The sequence below is a fragment of the Aphelocoma coerulescens genome, unplaced genomic scaffold (genome assembly GCF_041296385.1).
Source record: "Aphelocoma coerulescens isolate FSJ_1873_10779 unplaced genomic scaffold, UR_Acoe_1.0 HiC_scaffold_39, whole genome shotgun sequence".
NCBI lineage: Eukaryota > Metazoa > Chordata > Aves > Passeriformes > Corvidae > Aphelocoma > Aphelocoma coerulescens.
Window position 1 is genome coordinate 569,236 of NW_027183733.1, and position 16,683 is coordinate 585,918.

The 16,683-nt window shown below is 54.5% G+C and overlaps 2 protein-coding genes across 2 annotated transcripts in view; both read left to right on the forward strand.

Moving 5' to 3' along the window:
- Positions 1 to 7,251, forward strand: part of LOC138101663 (centrosome-associated protein CEP250-like) — a 57,761-nt gene extending 50,510 nt beyond the window's left edge. Inside the window, exons 29-34 of the mRNA XM_068999436.1 lie at positions 1,077 to 1,205; positions 1,662 to 1,942; positions 3,141 to 3,300; positions 3,878 to 4,121; positions 4,719 to 4,873; positions 7,096 to 7,251. Coding sequence (XP_068855537.1) covers positions 1,077 to 1,205; positions 1,662 to 1,942; positions 3,141 to 3,300; positions 3,878 to 4,121; positions 4,719 to 4,873; positions 7,096 to 7,251 — 1,125 coding nt within the window. The remainder of the gene's footprint in view (positions 1 to 1,076; positions 1,206 to 1,661; positions 1,943 to 3,140; positions 3,301 to 3,877; positions 4,122 to 4,718; positions 4,874 to 7,095) is intronic.
- Positions 7,252 to 8,138: 887 nt separating this feature from the next.
- LOC138101664 (serine/threonine-protein kinase pim-1-like) lies at positions 8,139 to 12,212 on the forward strand. Its single transcript, XM_068999437.1, has 6 exons — positions 8,139 to 8,151; positions 10,289 to 10,392; positions 10,484 to 10,524; positions 10,820 to 11,217; positions 11,608 to 11,784; positions 12,109 to 12,212. The coding sequence occupies exons 1-6, from the start codon at positions 8,139 to 8,141 to the stop codon at positions 12,210 to 12,212; spliced, it is 837 nt and encodes a 278-aa protein (XP_068855538.1).
- The last annotated feature ends 4,471 nt before the right edge of the window (positions 12,213 to 16,683 follow it).

Below are 16,683 nucleotides of genomic sequence, written 5' to 3' on the forward strand. Positions count from 1 at the left end.
GACAAGAGGAACAAACTAGATTTGAAAATGCCAAGCGAGAGGTAATGATTGTGCAAGGAGAATTGGTGTGATTTTTTGCAAGGCTGGAGCTGTGGGAGATGGCAGGCTATGGGGCTGTGTGGAGCATGCCCTCCATGTCTTCTACATTGAATTTGGGGAGGTGAAAGGTGAAGAGGGCTATCTTTGGGCCCAGGAATGAGCCCTCTCACAGGAAGCCCGGCAGAAACATCAGCTTTCCGTTGGGATTTTTGTGCTGCTCTTGTGCTCTGTTTTCCTAAGACTTACCTCGGAGGATCTTCACTGTTCTCTTAAGGGTCCTCTTTTGGTGTGTACTGGTCGGTGTCCATAGCCAAACTGAGTTTGTAGGACTTTTCTTTTGTGGGCACAGGGAGGGCGCAGCGGGAACGCTGACAAGAGACAAATCTTTTTAAAGACTCGCCTGGAGTATTTCTGAACAGCAACCCAGAGATGTCTCCTGGGCTGTGTTCTAAGTCACTCTCTGGGAAGCTGTGTCCCCCCCAGGGCAGACAGTGGCCCAGGGGAGCAGCAGCCGAGTGCTCTGAGAGCGCGTGAGCCCATCAGTCTTTGCCTCTTGCCACACAGAGTTTGCAGGGGAAGTGTCAAGCCCTCTGCTCTTTCCTTCTGTGCAGGTCCTGCTGGAAAAGCAGAAGGAGAAGAATTCTTTATCAGAGACACTGCTCCAAACTCGGGGACAGCTAAGCCAAGCCTGCCAGCAGGTGCAGCAGCTCAGGCAGGAGGTGAAAGAGCAGCAAGAGAAGGGGCAGGTAAGTCTGAGCAGGCAGGGAACAGAGTGCAGGGCAGTGGCAAAGGCACAAAAGGCAGGTGCTGGGAGTCAGGAGGCAAGGGCTGCTTCAGGCCCTGGCAGCACAGAGCCTGGCAAGCTCCAGAGCTCAGGCCCGGGAAGCAAGGCTTACAATGGAAGCAGAGCTGGGTAGAGAAGCCAAAAGAAGTCGCTGAAGGAATGGGATTTTGAGAGAGCAAGTGGGAAAAGCTGAGCCTGAGGGCAGGTCGCAGGAAGTTGCTCTGCATTTTGTTGCCAGACCATCCAGGCAAAGCTGCAAGCTGAGCTGCAGAAAGCTCGGAGGGGAATCCAGGCAGCGCAGAAGAGGCACAAGGAAGAATTACGAGGCATCAAAGAGGAAATGAATCTCCTCCTTGAGCAGAGGGAGGCTCTACAAAAGCAGGTGAGTGAAAGAGCAGTGGCACCGCAGCATCCAGCAGGGGGTCTGTGCCCTTCTTGCTTTTCCATGGCAGAGCAGCAGCTGCTGGGGTGGTCCCTGGGGCTGCCTCGTGCTCTGGGCTCCTTGGCAGCTGCTCTGAAGGACCCTCGGTGCTCTGCTGAATCTCAGCTGCTGCCCTGGACAGCTGGGCTAGTCCTCTGGGCTGTTGGCCAGCAACCATCAGCACGGATTCCTGCTGGCCTCTTCTTGCTGGCCTTGGTGTGGGAGGTGCTTTTTCAGGTGCCCTTGGTGGGCCACGTAGAGATTGAAACAAGTTGTCCGTATGCATTGTGAATCTGGTGCTCTGAGGACAGGGAGAAATGGAAAGTTGGCCTTTGCCTTTTCTCACAGCCTCTGCTGTGGCTGACAGTGACAGGCTGTGGCTGTAGCCTCTGACTGCTTTGTTCTGTTTGACTGGAGGTGGGAGAGTTGACATCTCAGCTGGCAGCCTCCAGAGAGTCCCAGGCAACGATTGTTCAGAGAGCCCAGCAAGATGTGAGGGAGGCCCAGAAGCAGTCAAGGCAGAAGCTGTTGCAGGTTGAGCAGCTCCAGAAGATGCTGGAGGAGGCAGAACATCAGAACAAGGAGCTGCAAGTGCACCTGAAGAACTTGGAGATGGAAAGGAGTCAATGGGAAGAAGTGGCACGCCAAAATTCGGGACTTTGGGCTTCCTTGAACACCCTAGAGAAGGAAAAAGCCAGGTAAATGAAAGCCTGTGGGACTCTGCCTTGTGGGAATGGATTCCCTCTTTGCCATCTTTGCACTGGCCAGGGGCTCTGGCAGCATTTCCTATGTGGCAGAGTTCTGAACTCTCCGTGCAGACGCGTCTCGTTATCTGGATGTTGTGTTTCATTTTCTTTTCTTTCAAGCCTTCAGTTAGAGTTTTTCTGAAGACAAAGGCTTTTGGAGTAGCTCTTTCCCTCTAGGGGTGTGTTCTGTTGTGAGGTGGGTGTGCTAACACTGCCCAAGCTGCAGTGTAAGGAGCTGGACACATCCAGCAGCTCCGCCTTGGGTCCTGTAACTTGAAGCCTTTGGGATCTGGAGCAGCCTGGCATCCTGATGCCTTTGCTTGGCAGAACCATCTCAAGGCCCTGATTGCTGACCTAGGCCAGATTCCCCTCAAAGGCACCCAAGAACCAAGAATGTCTCTGTTGCATCGTTCCTCAGAAAATGCCCCCAGGTGCCTGGGGGGGCTCAAGCAGGGTCCCTGCCAGCCTCCAGAGTCACAGGCAATACTGACTGTGCAAAGAATGCAAGAGACAAGACCAAGGTTAGCGGGGCCCCTCCAGCTGACCAAGTCCTGCCGGTCTTCAGTGCCACAGGATTCTTCTTTCGAGAAGAAGACAAAGAAAGGGCAGGGCCCTCTTGCTTGCCTGCAGGTTTCTGCATCTTCCATCAGGTTGTGCTCCAAGGCTCTGTTGCCACTTCTGCTATCGGCCTTTGTTTCTCCAGCTGGAAGTAGGATGGGTGCTGGTAAATCTTAGGGAACTTCCCCGAGATCCTCTGGCTGTAGGGTGCTGCTCCTCCTACCTGGACATACAAGATGGGGCAAGGAAATGTCTCTTCCATGTTGACCAAACCTTTCCCCCTTGGAGCCTGCGTAGTCAGAAGAAAACTCTTCCTCTCCCCTAATCTCTTCATGGCAAGACTTTGTTAGGTCTATATTCACATTCCCATCTCAAGAAGAAGGTAGGACATGTAGGCAGGAACTCCCCATTCTTTCATGAATAAAAGCAGAGTGGGCACATGCTGGGCTGTGACTGCAGGGGGAACAAACAAACAGCCACGTTGTTTAGACAAACCTCATCAGACAGAGCAGTTTTCCCCGAGGTGGTGCGAGTCCTAAGAGTTCCTAAAATGTGATACCGTGTAGTAATGAGTTGCATGCTTCCCTTTTAGGCTGCTTCTGTCTCTGGAGGAAAAGAACCTGTGCCTCAGAACACTGGAAGAAAAGAACCAGGCACTGAACAATCAGGTGTCTCAATTTCGTTCTGCTCTTCGCGAGGCCGAGCAGCTCTGTGCAAACCGCACAGGACAAGTGCTGAAGCTCAACACCCAGGTAATCTGTGCCCTGGCGTCCTCTTCTCCAGGGACACACATCATCACCTTTGGCTTGGAGGCCCCAACTGCTTTCTCCTCCCAGCAGCATCCACTGCTGCCGTGTTCTGCCCCGGGGTGCTGCTGCACCCACAGGCCAAGGCTGGATCTGGTGTCTGCTGCCGATGTTTTCCTCCGTTCTCTCCCGGGTCCCAGCAGGAAATGTGGGAGGAGAAGCAGCAGCAGACTCCTTTGGAGCTTCTCCATCCCTCTGTTAGCAGTGTTGTCCCAGATGGAGTTGGTGCCTGTGCTGGGCACCGAGCAATGTGGGCACACAGACGTGGCTATGGCAGGCTGGGGAGGGCACTTCCAGCGCAGCCAGTTCAGCCGGTGTTCAGAGCTGCAGCCTCAAGGATGCCCATTGGCTCCCTTTCCCTATTTTCCGGACACTTGTTTCCACTGGAATCCTTGGCTCTGTGCCTTCTGTTTTGGGCATGTTTTTTGCCTGAAATCATTTCTCCTTTGTTGCTTGCTCTACTGCCTGCTCTGCTGCCTCAGGAGCAGCCCTGTCCCTGAGGCTCTGTGCATCCATCTTCCAGATGCCGGCCGAGCTGGAAGCAGTGATCGAGAAGGCGGCTCCCCAGCCTACTCAGGAGAAGCAGGAGCTGGAAACTGAGGGGTCTGAGCTGCATGTGAGGCTCCAGAGCTCTGAGGAAAGAGCAGAGGCCATGGCCACGCAGTGTAAGACTTTGGAGCTGGAGCTGAGGGAGGTGCAGGCTCAGATAGACCATCTGAAGGCTCGCAACCAGGAGCTGCAGCAGGAGTTGGAGGAAAGTGAGCAAGGTAGAGCTTCTCCTCTCGCACCCACTGCCCCATCCTGTCTTGCCAGCAGGGCTCTCTGATCCCATGCAGAGGAAAAGTGCCCAGAGATGGCAGAGGGGAAGAACAACCAGCAGGAGATTTCTCCATCCAGTGCCAGTGAAAGCTTTTTCTCGAGAAAGATGCCGTGGCTGGCAGTGCCATCTGGCTGTGCTATGGCTGATCCCGTGCACAGGTGGTGCCTTTCAGGTGCTGTGTCTGTGCTGAGGAGCTGTAGCTGGATGCCTCAGCTCGATTCCCCCCAACTCCAGGCCCTGCCAGAGCCCCCAGGCTATTGGCCTCTCTGGAGCAGGGCTGCACAGGCATCCCCGCTCCTTTGTCTCTCTTGGACTGCTCACTCTGCACAAGCCCAAGAGGAAAGACACTTTCCTATTCCTCTGAACCTTGCCCCTTGGATTCCTGCTTTTTTCTTCTTCATTTCTGTCATCTTTGGAAGCCCTTGCGGCCTTAGGGGCTGGCAAACACAGGCAGGCCAAGAAGACAGTGCTGTTGTCCCTGCAGGATGCACATCAGTTTGCCTTTGCTTTGCTGTTCTCATTCTCCTTCTCCTTCCTGCTGCAGCGATGTGGAGGGCAGAACACCAGAAGACCTCTCGAGAAACTGCCCTGGAGAAAGAGGCCATTGCCCTGAAGGAAGAGGGTGTGACTCTTTGTCAGGAGGTGGCATCTCTGCAGAGGAAACTGGAGAGCCTGGAGAAGGAAAGGAAGGATGTGCTGGTGAGAACGGCAGATGCCATGAAGGGCCATTTCCTAGCTATGTTTGGCCCTTGTGTTAATAGTTCTAAGGAGCACCTCTTTCCAGCTGAGCTTTTCAAACTGCATTCTTCTGAATAAGGAGGAAAAGATGTCGTAGTCATGCCAAAGCCAGTTAGTGCTGAGGCTGCTGGTTTTCCTCCATGCTGGAGTTTTGTGCCCTGTAGTTCTCAATGTCCACACTGTCTCTATGGACATTGCATGGTCTGGGCAATTCCTCGTGTCCAAACCCACGTCCAGATTTCAAATACCTGGACCTGGAACGAGAGGTGAGAAGGCCAAGTTTGCTGTTAATAGAAAGGTGTTTGGCCTTGGCCATCAGAGAGCAGCCAGTGGGGAGAAAAGAGAGAAAAGCAAAGTGCTGATGCAGATAAGGACGTGTGCCTGCAAGGGGAGAACTCGTCCTGAGTGGCAGCAGAGAATGACAGACTGATGTGGCCATTGCTGCTCCAAGAGAGGGCAGTGGGGCTCTCGGGGATGGTGCCATGGAAACTCTACACAGGAGAGCTCAAAAACCACTCCTGTCACCCCAGCTGCAGGGAATGAAATGTTGGGGGTGTCTGCTCTTCCCTTTCTCCCTGCTGGAGAGCACATCCTCATGGCACCGCCTAAATCCTGCTTAGCGTGGACTTGGAATCCTGGCTGCAGTTCTGGCAGCTGCTCCCCAAAGGAACACTCGAGTGGAGCTGCAAGAGGTCGGGGAAGGGCAGAAAGGGAGCTGGGATGGGCTGAGTGAGCTGGGAAAGACTCAGCGTCAAGGGCGGTCCCAGCAAAGGTCTGAGGCATCCCAAGAGGCAGAGAGAGAGGGGCAGCCTTTGCCTGCCTGTGGCAGGAGTCCCGATCTGGTATGAAAAGCAAACTGAGAGAGGGAATGAGTGACCTCCCTGTTTTGGCAGCGTGAATGGGAATTGTACGAGGAGCAGATGAGGGATCTGAAAAAGAAGAATGAAATGAAAACACTTGAAATTCCAAGAAAGGAAACAATGCAACAATTGGACGCTGAAAATGAAAGAAAACAGGAGGAGTTGGAGCATGGGGCTGCTGCTTTAAAGGAAGGCAGAGGAAACGCTCAAGTCCTGTGTGCTCCACTGGCCAAGTGTAAAATTGCCAAAGAGGCTCTGAAGAAACACTCAGCCTTTCTGCAGGGAAAGAGTCATCCCCAGGTAGGCACTGGCATTGATCTTCAGTCCACTGCAACGTCTCTCAAAGATTCCAATGAAGTTTCCCATGAAGAGGTGGGATTCTAGATCCCTGTCAGTCTAGGCCTGCTTGGGCAAAGCAGCCCGGGCTGCAGCAGGCAGCCTTGTGTGTCTGCCTGGCTCCAGCCAGAGACCATTGGCTGCCAGATTGTTTGCTGGCACGCCTGGAACGACTGAGGCAGCTCTGGAGCTGCTGTTCAAATCAGCTCCAGGCCAAAAGCTGGGCATGGGGAATTGCTTCTCCCGTGCCCAGGCAAGGGCAGGCAACATGTGTGGGTTGGATTTGGTGTGGAAAGGAATGGAGCAGGTGAGCAGAGTGATGGACTGAAGTGAGCAGAGTTCTGTAGCGAGGGCTGAAGAGCAGCTGCACTGCTGGAGCTTCGAGGATGCTTCCCGAGATGGAGATTTCTGAGGGACAGCTCTTGTGGTGTTTGAAATAAGGGAATCATCTCCTCTCTGAATACCCAGCAGGCTGTTGGAGCAGAGGGCAAGCGGCTGTCTGAGCACTCCAGGAGGGGTGTGGAATGTGTGCGGGACCAGGTTGCAGCAGCAGCAGCAGACAAGCCAGAGAAGCGTGAGCTCAGGAGAACTTTTGAGGTAAAGTGGGCTTTCACTGCCTCTGCAGAGCCTCAGGCTCCTCTGGATCATGACTCGTGTGCCCAGGCAGTGCTTTGGAGTCCTCTGCTTGTTTCCTTGCCTCTCCCTGTCCCTGCTGTGGGCACACCCCTTTGTTTGTTCTCTCTGTTGTGGCAGCCCATGGCTTTCACAAAGGCACCTTCACTCCGCTGCCTCCCTCCCTGGCCCCGTGTCCCCGGACACACACTGGCCTCTCCTGCACAGCCCCCAGCGAGAGCTCTTTGCCCCCAGTGCTGTCTGGTGCAATTGAGGGTCTGTGAGCAGAGATCTCCTTGCCTTGATGTCCAGAGGTCCTTTTGCCCCATGTTTGCTGACAGGTTTCTGTGACCCTTTCTCCCATCCAACCTGCAGGATGAACATGAAGGGAGGAGAATCAGAACTTTTTGGAGAGTGTTCCCCCCAGACTACTTTACATTGCCTGTCTCCCAGTCTGACCAGAAAAATGCATCAACCTCTGAAAGACAAGAGTCCTCCAGTAGCTCAGGGGAGCTGCAGCCCCCGTGCTGAGGCACAGCCTGTGGAGAAAGGGGTCAGTGGCCAGAATGCGTGCTTTGGGAATCAGAGCTGGGTTCCTAAATCCTGTCGGAACTCTCTCTCCCAGACCTGTGGTGGCTGAGGGTTGTATGAGGGAAGGGTTTGCCAGCCATGAACTGGACTTGTTGATCATCTGAGCTCCGTTCAGGGGCAGTGTGGGAGCCTGTTCCTTTCCCCTTCCCCAAGGGCAGAGTGTTGGTGAGGGCTGGAGTTGGAGGCTGTGTCTGCCCCCACAGCCGGTACCGTGGGGCTGCGGATGCTCCTGCCCACGTGGGCTTGTCTGAGCTGGGCTTTCTGCCTCTTTCAGGTGTCCTTGCTGCAGTCACAGCTGGCCCGAGACCGGCAGGAACCCCTGGAGAGCTGTGCAGGGAGCAGGCAGGAGATGCTCTCGTTGAGTCACAAGGACCTCCTTACTTCCTAGGCTTGTCAGAGAGGAGACAGGGTGCAGCTGCATGCAGTCGTAGCCTCGGATTTTGTCCATAGTTTATGTTTAAAGGATTGCAGGTGTAATTGTAGGATTGTAGGATAATAGGTGTAATTGAACCTTTATACAACTGTGTTCCATAGGATGAAGGATATATTTATAGAAAAATAAAGTGTTTATTACGACTACACAAAAAGACCTTTATCAGAGTTATTGACTACCCAGTACAGAGAACTATAACTTCCGGTAGAGTGCATTATATTTGAAGCAACATGGAAGCAGTTATATTCAAGCCAGCAAAACCAATTAATAATTAAAGATTGATGCTTCTCACCCAAACCAATGACCGTGGGCAAATATTTCTGTCAGCCTCAAGGAGTGACCTTGAGGGGCATCCTCACTCCAGGGAGGAATCTGCAGATGGGAGACACGTGACATGAACCACTTTGGTGAGGGCAGGAGAATCCTGCCACATGTGGAGCTTTTGCATTTGTCCTTAGGAAACTGCAACCTGTTTTTTCTCCGAGTCACAGAATCTCAGGCTGGGGGAGGCTGGAGGCACCTCTGGAGGTCACCTTGCCCAGCCCCCTGCTCCATCAGGGCCACCCAGAGCTGGCTGCCCAGGAGGTGTCCAGGCGGCTTTTGAATCTCTCCAGGGATGGAGACTCCACCACCTCCCTGGGCACCTGCACCAGTGCTCGGCCACCCTCCCAGTGGGAGGAATTCTTGATCCTGGAAACACTCAAGAACTGGCTGAGGATGAGAAGGTCAGGGGTTGAGGTCCTAGTTTAGAATAAGGTAACTTAGCAAGGTGAAAAGCAGAATCACAGCCCTGGCTGACAGGAGATCAACTGAGCGGGGAACTTGTGATCAACCTCATCTCAGAAAGGAGGAATGTGGAAGAAAAAATTGTGGAAGAAGAATCAAGTTATCCAGAAGGAGTGAACAGACATTGCTGTGGAAGCAGTAGGGGAGGGGGAGAATAGTCAGGGAGCTCTTGAGCCAGGCATCCACCAGGTCTGAGGACCAGAGGAAGCTACAGGAGCTGTCTGTCATCTTCAAAAAAGCCTGGCCATTGAAGGAGGTTCCTGAGAACAGCAAAGAGTGTTACACCAGTCTTAAAGATGGGCACAGAAGAGGATCTGAAGAACTACAGGCTAATCAGCTCCTTTGGAATCCCTGGGAAGGTGATGGAGCAAATGGTCCTGGACACCCTTTCAAGCAACTGCGAGGGAAGGGCACTGGGAAGAGCCAGCACAGATTTACCACGGGGGAAATCATGGCTGGTCGACCTGATGGACTCTGTGAATAATGGGGGACCAGGGAGGGTTTTGCTGACACTGCAAACCATTCAACAGCCACACAGTCTCCTTACAGCCGGACTGGTGAGGTACGGACCGAGTGAGCGGCCAAGTGAATGGAAAACTGCCCGAGCCAGCAGGCTCAGTACTGCTGGATCAGGTGCAGGAAGTGGCCAGGCTGTGGTGACACCACTCACTGATCCTCCCTGGAGCCGGTATTACTGTTGATTAACGACTAATATTTACATGCAGAGGATGTCTCCTCTAAGCAGATGTGTGTCATGAAACTTTACACCGGGTGTTTATTCCGTCAGGATCATACACATTCATTACAAGGTGCTTCCGGGCTAATACATAAACATTACTTTCCTAGAACTAATTTACCCACCTCTGCCCCTTACTGGAAGTCCTTTTATGGTCTTAGAGGGTTGTCTAAAGGGGTCTCTCAGCCTGCAGAAGGTGCAGAGCCTGTGGACAGGTCTCCCAGCTCCCTTGGACTCACGGACTTCAACAATACGGGCGCAACCCTGACAACTGATGTGGCCAGGGAAAGCCCAGAAGTCCAAGTGGGAGCCCAGCCCGATCCAGGAGAGCCTTCTCAGGAGCAGGTGGCAGGTGGCGGAGCAGCAAGTCAGCTGGAGCCAGCAGTTGCCGGCCCACAGCTCCCAGGACGCTGTGCTGGCTGTGCCAGCTGGCAACAGCCCGTGCCTGGTGGCAGAGACGACCCTCAAGAGACCCAGGAGGTTCCTCCATCTCCAGGAAGCTGCTCCAAGACGGCCACCGACTACCAGGAAGGCCTTTCTGGTAGCAGGTGAGATCTTCTGAGGAGCTGTCTGAGGCTCCCTCGGGGCTCTTGAGGGGCATCCACAGGCCAGGCCAGGGCCCTTGAGAGCAGCAGAGTCTCTGGCTGTTTCCAGTGCTTCTGATGCCACGGCTTCAAAAAACCCCTCCCTGGTTTGCAGCTGCTCCTGACACCCCCCTGTGCGAGTCCTCGGGCTGTAGCCCCGGCAGTCCTCAACAGCAGAGTCCAGCCCACGACGCCGGGGACAGCGACGGTGCCGCCCTGCCCCGCTGCCCTCCGGCTCCTGCAGCCGCCTCTGCGCGCTCCCCTGCCCCAGCTCTGCCGCTCCCCTGCCCGACGGCTGCAAGGCGGTGGCCGCTGCCCGGCGCGCAGCAGGAAGCAGGTCAGAGCAACGTGGCCGGCGGTGGCTCGGCTCGCTTCACTCGCGGGCACTTGGCCGGGGGGGCCCTGGGCGCAAGGCTGATGGCTCGGTCTCGGTCGCAGGGCAAAAGAAGAAGCTGCAGGAGCTGTACCAGCTGGGCCCTCAGCTGGGCAGCGGTAGCTTCGGCACTGTTTTCTCGGGCATCCGCCTCTCAGACGGGAGTCCGGTAAGTGGCCGGGACGGCGGGGCGGGGGAGGAGGGCCAGGGGCGGGGCGGGGCAGGGCTTGAGCTCAGCCCCGTCTCTCGTGGGCTTGCAGGTGGCCATCAAACGCGTGGCCCGGGAGAGCGTCCTGCAGTGGTACGAGCTGGTGAGTGAGCGGGGCCACCGCGACAGAGCGGGGCGTGGCGGGCAGGGATAAGGCCGGGGCCCCAGGGCGGGAGGCGGCGCAGGGCGGGGGGAGCGGGCGTGGGCTCAGCGTGCGAGCCGGAGCATCGCGGGCCCGGGGATGCCAAACACTGGTGATGGGGCCGGGCAGGGGGGCACCCCCCCAAGCATCCCCTGGGCGGGAGGAAGCCCAAGCACCAGGGAGGCTGCCCAAGGGGGCACTGGGGCATCCCAGGCACGAGGCAGCGGAGCCACAGGGCAGTATCAGGCCTGCTGGAGGCACTGTCTCCTCCTCACAGCCCGACGGCACCCGTGTTCCCATGGAGATCGTGCTCATGGAGAAGGTGGGCTCTGGCTGCCACAACATCATCCAGCTCCTTGACTGGTTTGAGCTGCCTGACAGCTTCCTGCTGGTGATGGAGCGTCCGGAGCCATCGCAGGATCTCCTGGCCTTCCTGCTAGAGCAGGGGTTCCTGTGCGAGGAGATGGCGCGCTGGCTTTTCTGCCAGGTGCTGGAGGCCGTGCGGCACTGCACCGCCTGCGGCGTCCTGCACCGGGACATCAAGCCAGAGAATCTCCTCGTGGACCCGGAGAGCGGCGACCTGAAGCTCATCGACTTCGGTTGTGGCACCTTCCTCCAGGAGCAGGCCTTTACGCGATTTGCCGGTGAGCCCACAGGCCGGGCCCTGCTCCCAGTGCCAGGCACTGCACGGCCCCATTACCTCCTGGGCTGTGGGGTGCGGCATTCAGCCGGCTGCCGGCTGCCCTTTGGCACGGGGCAGATGCTGTGCCCCAGGAGCCAGCTGCCAGCCCTGCCCACAGAGGGGGGCTGCCAAAGCCAGGCCCCAGCCGTTCGGCTTGGCAGGCCCCCAAGGGCTTGGGCTGCTCCGCTGGCCTTGTTTGCCTTGCAAAATGGTTTCTTGGCTTTGGCCAATTGGCTGGGGAACGCCTGGTGGCCTCGGGGGGAAGTTGTGGCCACCGGTGCAGCCCCTGCTTCCGCCAGGAGGCTGGCACCAGGCTCTGGAAGCCCTGGACAGCGCCACCTGTCTCCCCTAGGAACACACATGTACAGCCCACCCGAGTGGATCTGCCTTGGCTGCTACCACGGCCATTCGGCAACCATCTGGTCCCTGGGCGTGCTGCTGTATGTCATGGTCTGCGGGAACATGCCCTTCCAGGAGGACCGTGACATCGTGTCGGGGCAGCTCTTCTTCTGGCAGCAGGTCTCTCCAGGTTGGTGTCTGGCCTCAAGAAGGCAGGCTTTGGCAGATGGCACCGCGCAGCCCAGCGTGGCCCTCACGCAGCTGCGCGGGAGGCCCATCTGCCCTCAAGAGCTGGCCGCAGGAGGCAGCCCGTGACGACGTGGTCGGTGTGGCCTGCTTGGCTGAAGGAGGTGGCGCGTGTCCTGCCGTGCCACTGTCCCGCAAAGGGCAGAGTCAGCCAGGAGGCTGGCACAGCTCTGAGCACACGCAGCACGGCCCGGGCCCTGTGGGTGCCGGGAGCAGCTGGGCAGGAGCCTTCTGCAAGTGACCGGCGCTTTCTGGCTTCTCTCCCCAGAGTGCCAACATCTGATCCGCTGGTGTTTGTCCAAGCACCCTGCGGACAGGCCAGCGCTGGAGGAGATCTTGCGCCACCCTTGGGTGCGGGGCAGGCGTCTTTGATGCCTTGCCGGAGCCTCTGCAGCACCTGGTTACTGAGTCCCACGCAGGACTGAGGGCTCGAGAAATAAAACAATCACAAACCCATGCCGGGGTGTCAAGTCTGGTCCTGTTTAGCAACTTCAGCTAAAGAACCCTCTTGGGAAAAGGGGTAATCAGAGTGTTCCCTTCAGCCTTTGTCAAGCTTTTGATGCCTTTCCTCCAGGCATCATGGCTGGTCTGTGTCTTCAAGCACAGGCTGTAGTACAGGCAGGAGGAGCTGTAACCAGCCTAGAAAGCTAACAGTGAAACAACAGCTGCCCTTTCAAACTGACGCGGCCACTTGGGTTCACCAGAAGTGATACCTGGGCTCATGTGTGCATTCCAAGGGCCAGCAGGCGGCAGGGACAGAGATGCTGCTCACCTGCCAAAGCTGTGAGAAGAAGCAGAAATGCCAAAACATCATTTCAGGTCAAGCCCTAATGAACTCTTGCTCTTTCTTCCCCTCACACTGGCAGCAGGCAAATGCAGCCCGGTCTGCCCGGATTCAGGGGATAGCAGCACCTAAAGGAGCTGTGCAGGGATGCACAGATGCTGAAAGAGACTCTAGGGCAGATAGACACGCTCCAGCAGGCTCAGCCTCCCACGCTGGGGCAGGGAAAGAGCATGAGGAGACCCCCGCTGCCGAGGAAGGAGCGGCAGAGAAAGTGATCCCTAGGGACTCCAAGGGAACCCCCCTGGTGTTACCAGCCTCTAACCCCATCTCACATTCGGGAGTTGTGTTATGTAACAGAGCAACTCTTGATAACTTTGTTGTACCATGTAGCCCAGAGCTTTAGAACACTGGGTGGAAGGAGTGGTATTTCTCCCCAGCTGCCTTCTGGAGACTTTGCTATGCCAACAAAGAATCCCTGAATGCTCATAGCACCTCCTGTCCAGCAAGGGAGGGAGACAAGGAAAAACAACCTCAAGTGGCCACAGACCTCCTCCTGCTTCTGCTGCATTTCACATTTTTCAGCCCCAGAAGTGCATCCATCTCTATTACCCTTTCTATTTGCTTCTACCCTTCCAGGAGATTTTTCTTTATAGCAGATGCTTTTCATGTTTAGAAACCACAGCATCCTCTGGGGGACAGGGAAACACTCCCACATACAGATGAGGGAATAGGGCCCTGAGAGGAGGCAGCTGCTTGAACAAGATCTAAAGCAGAAAGGGAATCCAGAGCATTTGTCTCTAGTTTTGTCTCTCTATTGAGCAGAACAGCACTAGATGATCTTCACTCACGTACAGTCATTTCTTACAACCTTATTGGCTCTAGCAGCCTCATAAAAGCAGTTCATCTGCAACATGTGTCCTGCTGCCCTTGCTACAGGGACAAGGTGTCTGTGGCTTCAAAGCTCTGATCAGCCTAGGCTCTTCTTTCCTGTCTATGCATTGTGCTGGGCTTCCTGCATGGTTTAAAGAAACCAGAGAGTTTGGGAAACTAGTTCTGGATGTACTGATACCAAACTGGTGCTGTGCTATAGTATGTGATAAATCAATGTGTGTGGCATGGAGCAGAAGCCAGGCAGAATCAGGGAGAGCTGAAAAGCTTCTAATTACATCTGTGGAAGCCTGGGTACCAGAGGAGAGGCCTGAAACTGCAGAAACCAAATAATGAAACATCTCTTTTTCAGACAACTTGCAGGAGAGGGAAAGATGATGCAGGAGTTGGGATCCAGAGACTAAAGGGCACCTGCTCTGCCCCAGTGTTATCATCACTGCAGCTGCAGGATGTCTGGGGGTCCTTTGAGGCAGGTGAGGCTTGGGGGCACAGAGCTATACCATGTAGCTATACCATAAAGCATTCATGCCAACAGCAGAGAAGGCAAAGAGACACAGGAGATGATGGGTTTTTCCTTGTAAGCCTGAGGAATTCACAGGAATCCCCATTTTCCCCAGCTTCCCTACAGTATCAGTGTTTAGACATCACCCTGCCTTAGAGGATCTTCAAAAATCTCCCTTTATAGTGAGCAGAGAAACTGGTATTTCTCTGTAAGTGGCCACGATCCCCCTTGGCAGTGCAGCTGTTACTGCAATTTTACTTTGGGGAAGTTAAACACCAGTCTCATCTCTAAAAGCATCCTCACTCACTTTACAAAGTGCCTCAGGAAGGGTAAAAAGAGGGGCTTTAACACAAGCACACACCCTCCTCAGCTGTGCTGTTAAATGCCAGGTTGCAATCCAGAGACTTACCTTCTCCACTCGGAAAGGGAATTCTTTGGCTGATACTTCTATAGAGGGACCAATAAACTCACAAGTAAGGACTGTTTCTGTTACTGGCTCTGCGGTTGTGCTTTCCCCAATGGTGGCTTCACACAGCACGTAATCCTGCACCGCCTGCCTGCAAGAGACACTTGTCACCAGCGGCTGCTGGCATCCAGCAAATTGGCTCACCACCCACCACGGGCCCTATTCCTGCCCCAGAGTTATGGTCACTGCCCCCTTTTCTTCCAGCTTATTTATTCTTCTCAATTGTCTCTAACACTGCACCCCAACAGCCACAAAAGGCACTTGGGAGACCCTCCCTCCCTTCTCACACAACTTTTGTCTTACTCTGTGCATACCCCAGATAAACCACTTGGCACTTGTTTAATTCACTTTCTTCTTGGGCTCCTAGTCTAAGTGTAACTTATTTCTCTGTCTTTCCTTGCTGACTCAGCATGCAACACTGTTTGCCCAAAAGAGCAGTATTTCCTTCCACCCCTATTTTGGGATCAGCACTGGGTTTTGGTAGATGTGAAATCACGATAAAGCCTTAGCTGGCCTGATGGTGGCCAGCAAGGAAAGCAACTGGTGCTGCCATGGAAACGTGTGGCCTTAAGCCAGTTTCTTGAAGGCCCCTGCTCATTCCCCCAGGCAAATGTCAAGGGACTGTGGAACAAGCCCAGGGGAGGGGATCTGATGGTTCCCCAGGCTCAGCCCTTGGTGGGGACCTCACCTGCCGAACGCTGGAGAAGCCTTGCACCACCATGTGAGCTGACTCGTCTGGCTGCAGCTCCATTGACCGTGGCTGCAGCTGAAACAGGGGCTCTGGGAATCCTCTTCGTCCTTGGAGCTACTGACAGATGTGAGGCTCTGGCCCTCCTCCTCAGGTGGTCTGTAACATTCCATGGTCCAGTAGAGCCAATGGAAATGGTAGCCCCCGTTTGTGAATTTGAACCAACAAAAGCAGGGAATGAGGCTAGAAGAGAAGACAAGATGGAAAACAGTATGGGAGTAGCTATATTTCCCTGGTCATCAGATTGCTCTCAATGAACAATTTGAGGTGTTAGTAGCTTGGAGACTGTCTTCATTTCCAGGTCTTAATGTGGACCAGAAACAGTGTCTGATAATCTGCCCTTCTGATGTCATCATTGCAAAGAAAAATATGTTTATAACGGCAATGTAGCATTTTCCAGGAGATGCTGACAGGACCTGGTGTTTTCCTCCAAAATGTTTGTTCTGGGGTGATTCATCCTGTTACTGTATTTTGCATTAATCTGCGCCCAAAACTATTACTCAATCTTTGAGATCCTGCACTTGGGGACCCTGTAGGGGGGGTACGACCGCCATCCTGAAGTCTGCAGCAACAAAACCCTCATTGACGAGGTGAAAGGTTTGTGTACTACAACGTAGCGCTGGGATCATGACAAATTCTATCAGTCTTGGACTTGGGTAGATATCCGCCTGCGTTCCAGTGCTCCGTAACACCTGTCTCTGTTCCAGAAAGCAGGCAAGAAAGATTTGAAAAAAAACCAAACCAAACCACAACAGGGAAAGCTAAAAAGCTTAAACAGCTCAATCCTGCTCAAGTTATTTCTTTAGGGACAACTACCACTCTCCAGCTGAAATACTGGGCTTTTGGGGGAAAAAAAAAAGACACATTCACCTTTAGCGGGGGGGGGGGGGGGTGGTTCCGAGTGCAGGGGAGCCGGCCAAAGTCACGATACGAACACCAATACTATTTGAGCATCGTGCTTCCTTTATTGTTTACTTACACTCACTTATATCTACAAAGCTTCACGCACTATTTCCACAGGACAGCCTCTAAGCAGCAGGGGAGCCGACCAGCATGTAACTTTTCCCAAGGCTGTTCAAGGCTGCCTGCTGCCAGGTGTCTTTCTGGCCTATCTGCAGCCTGAGGCCCCTTCAGGGGTGCTTCTGCAGCAGTCCTGGGTTGCCCAAACTCTCCTGGGCTATCATATGCCCCTGTTCCACAAGGAATCCCTATACATTCACCTCCAAATTAAAAAGGATTAAGGTAAGAGAAAGCTTCAAACTACAAATTATTGGCCCAAAGGTAAAAGCTTTTCAAGAAATCTGTAATTAAGACCAGGCTGACAGTTAAACAACTGGTTATTCTAGTGGGGAGAAACCCTCCTCTTTAAGGTAAGGAGCGTGATAGTTAAAAGCAACTGTTTTGTCAAACTTCAGGCTCCCTGCCACAGCCTGCACTGCCTGGCCCTCCTGTTGA

Coding starts and splice junctions, on each gene's coding strand:
- LOC138101664 (XM_068999437.1), top strand. Junction 11,218..11,607: donor GGCCTTTACGCGATTTGCCG/GTGAGCCCACAG, acceptor TGTCTCCCCTAG/GAACACACATGTACAGCCCA. Junction 11,785..12,108: donor CTGGCAGCAGGTCTCTCCAG/GTTGGTGTCTGG, acceptor TTCTCTCCCCAG/AGTGCCAACATCTGATCCGC.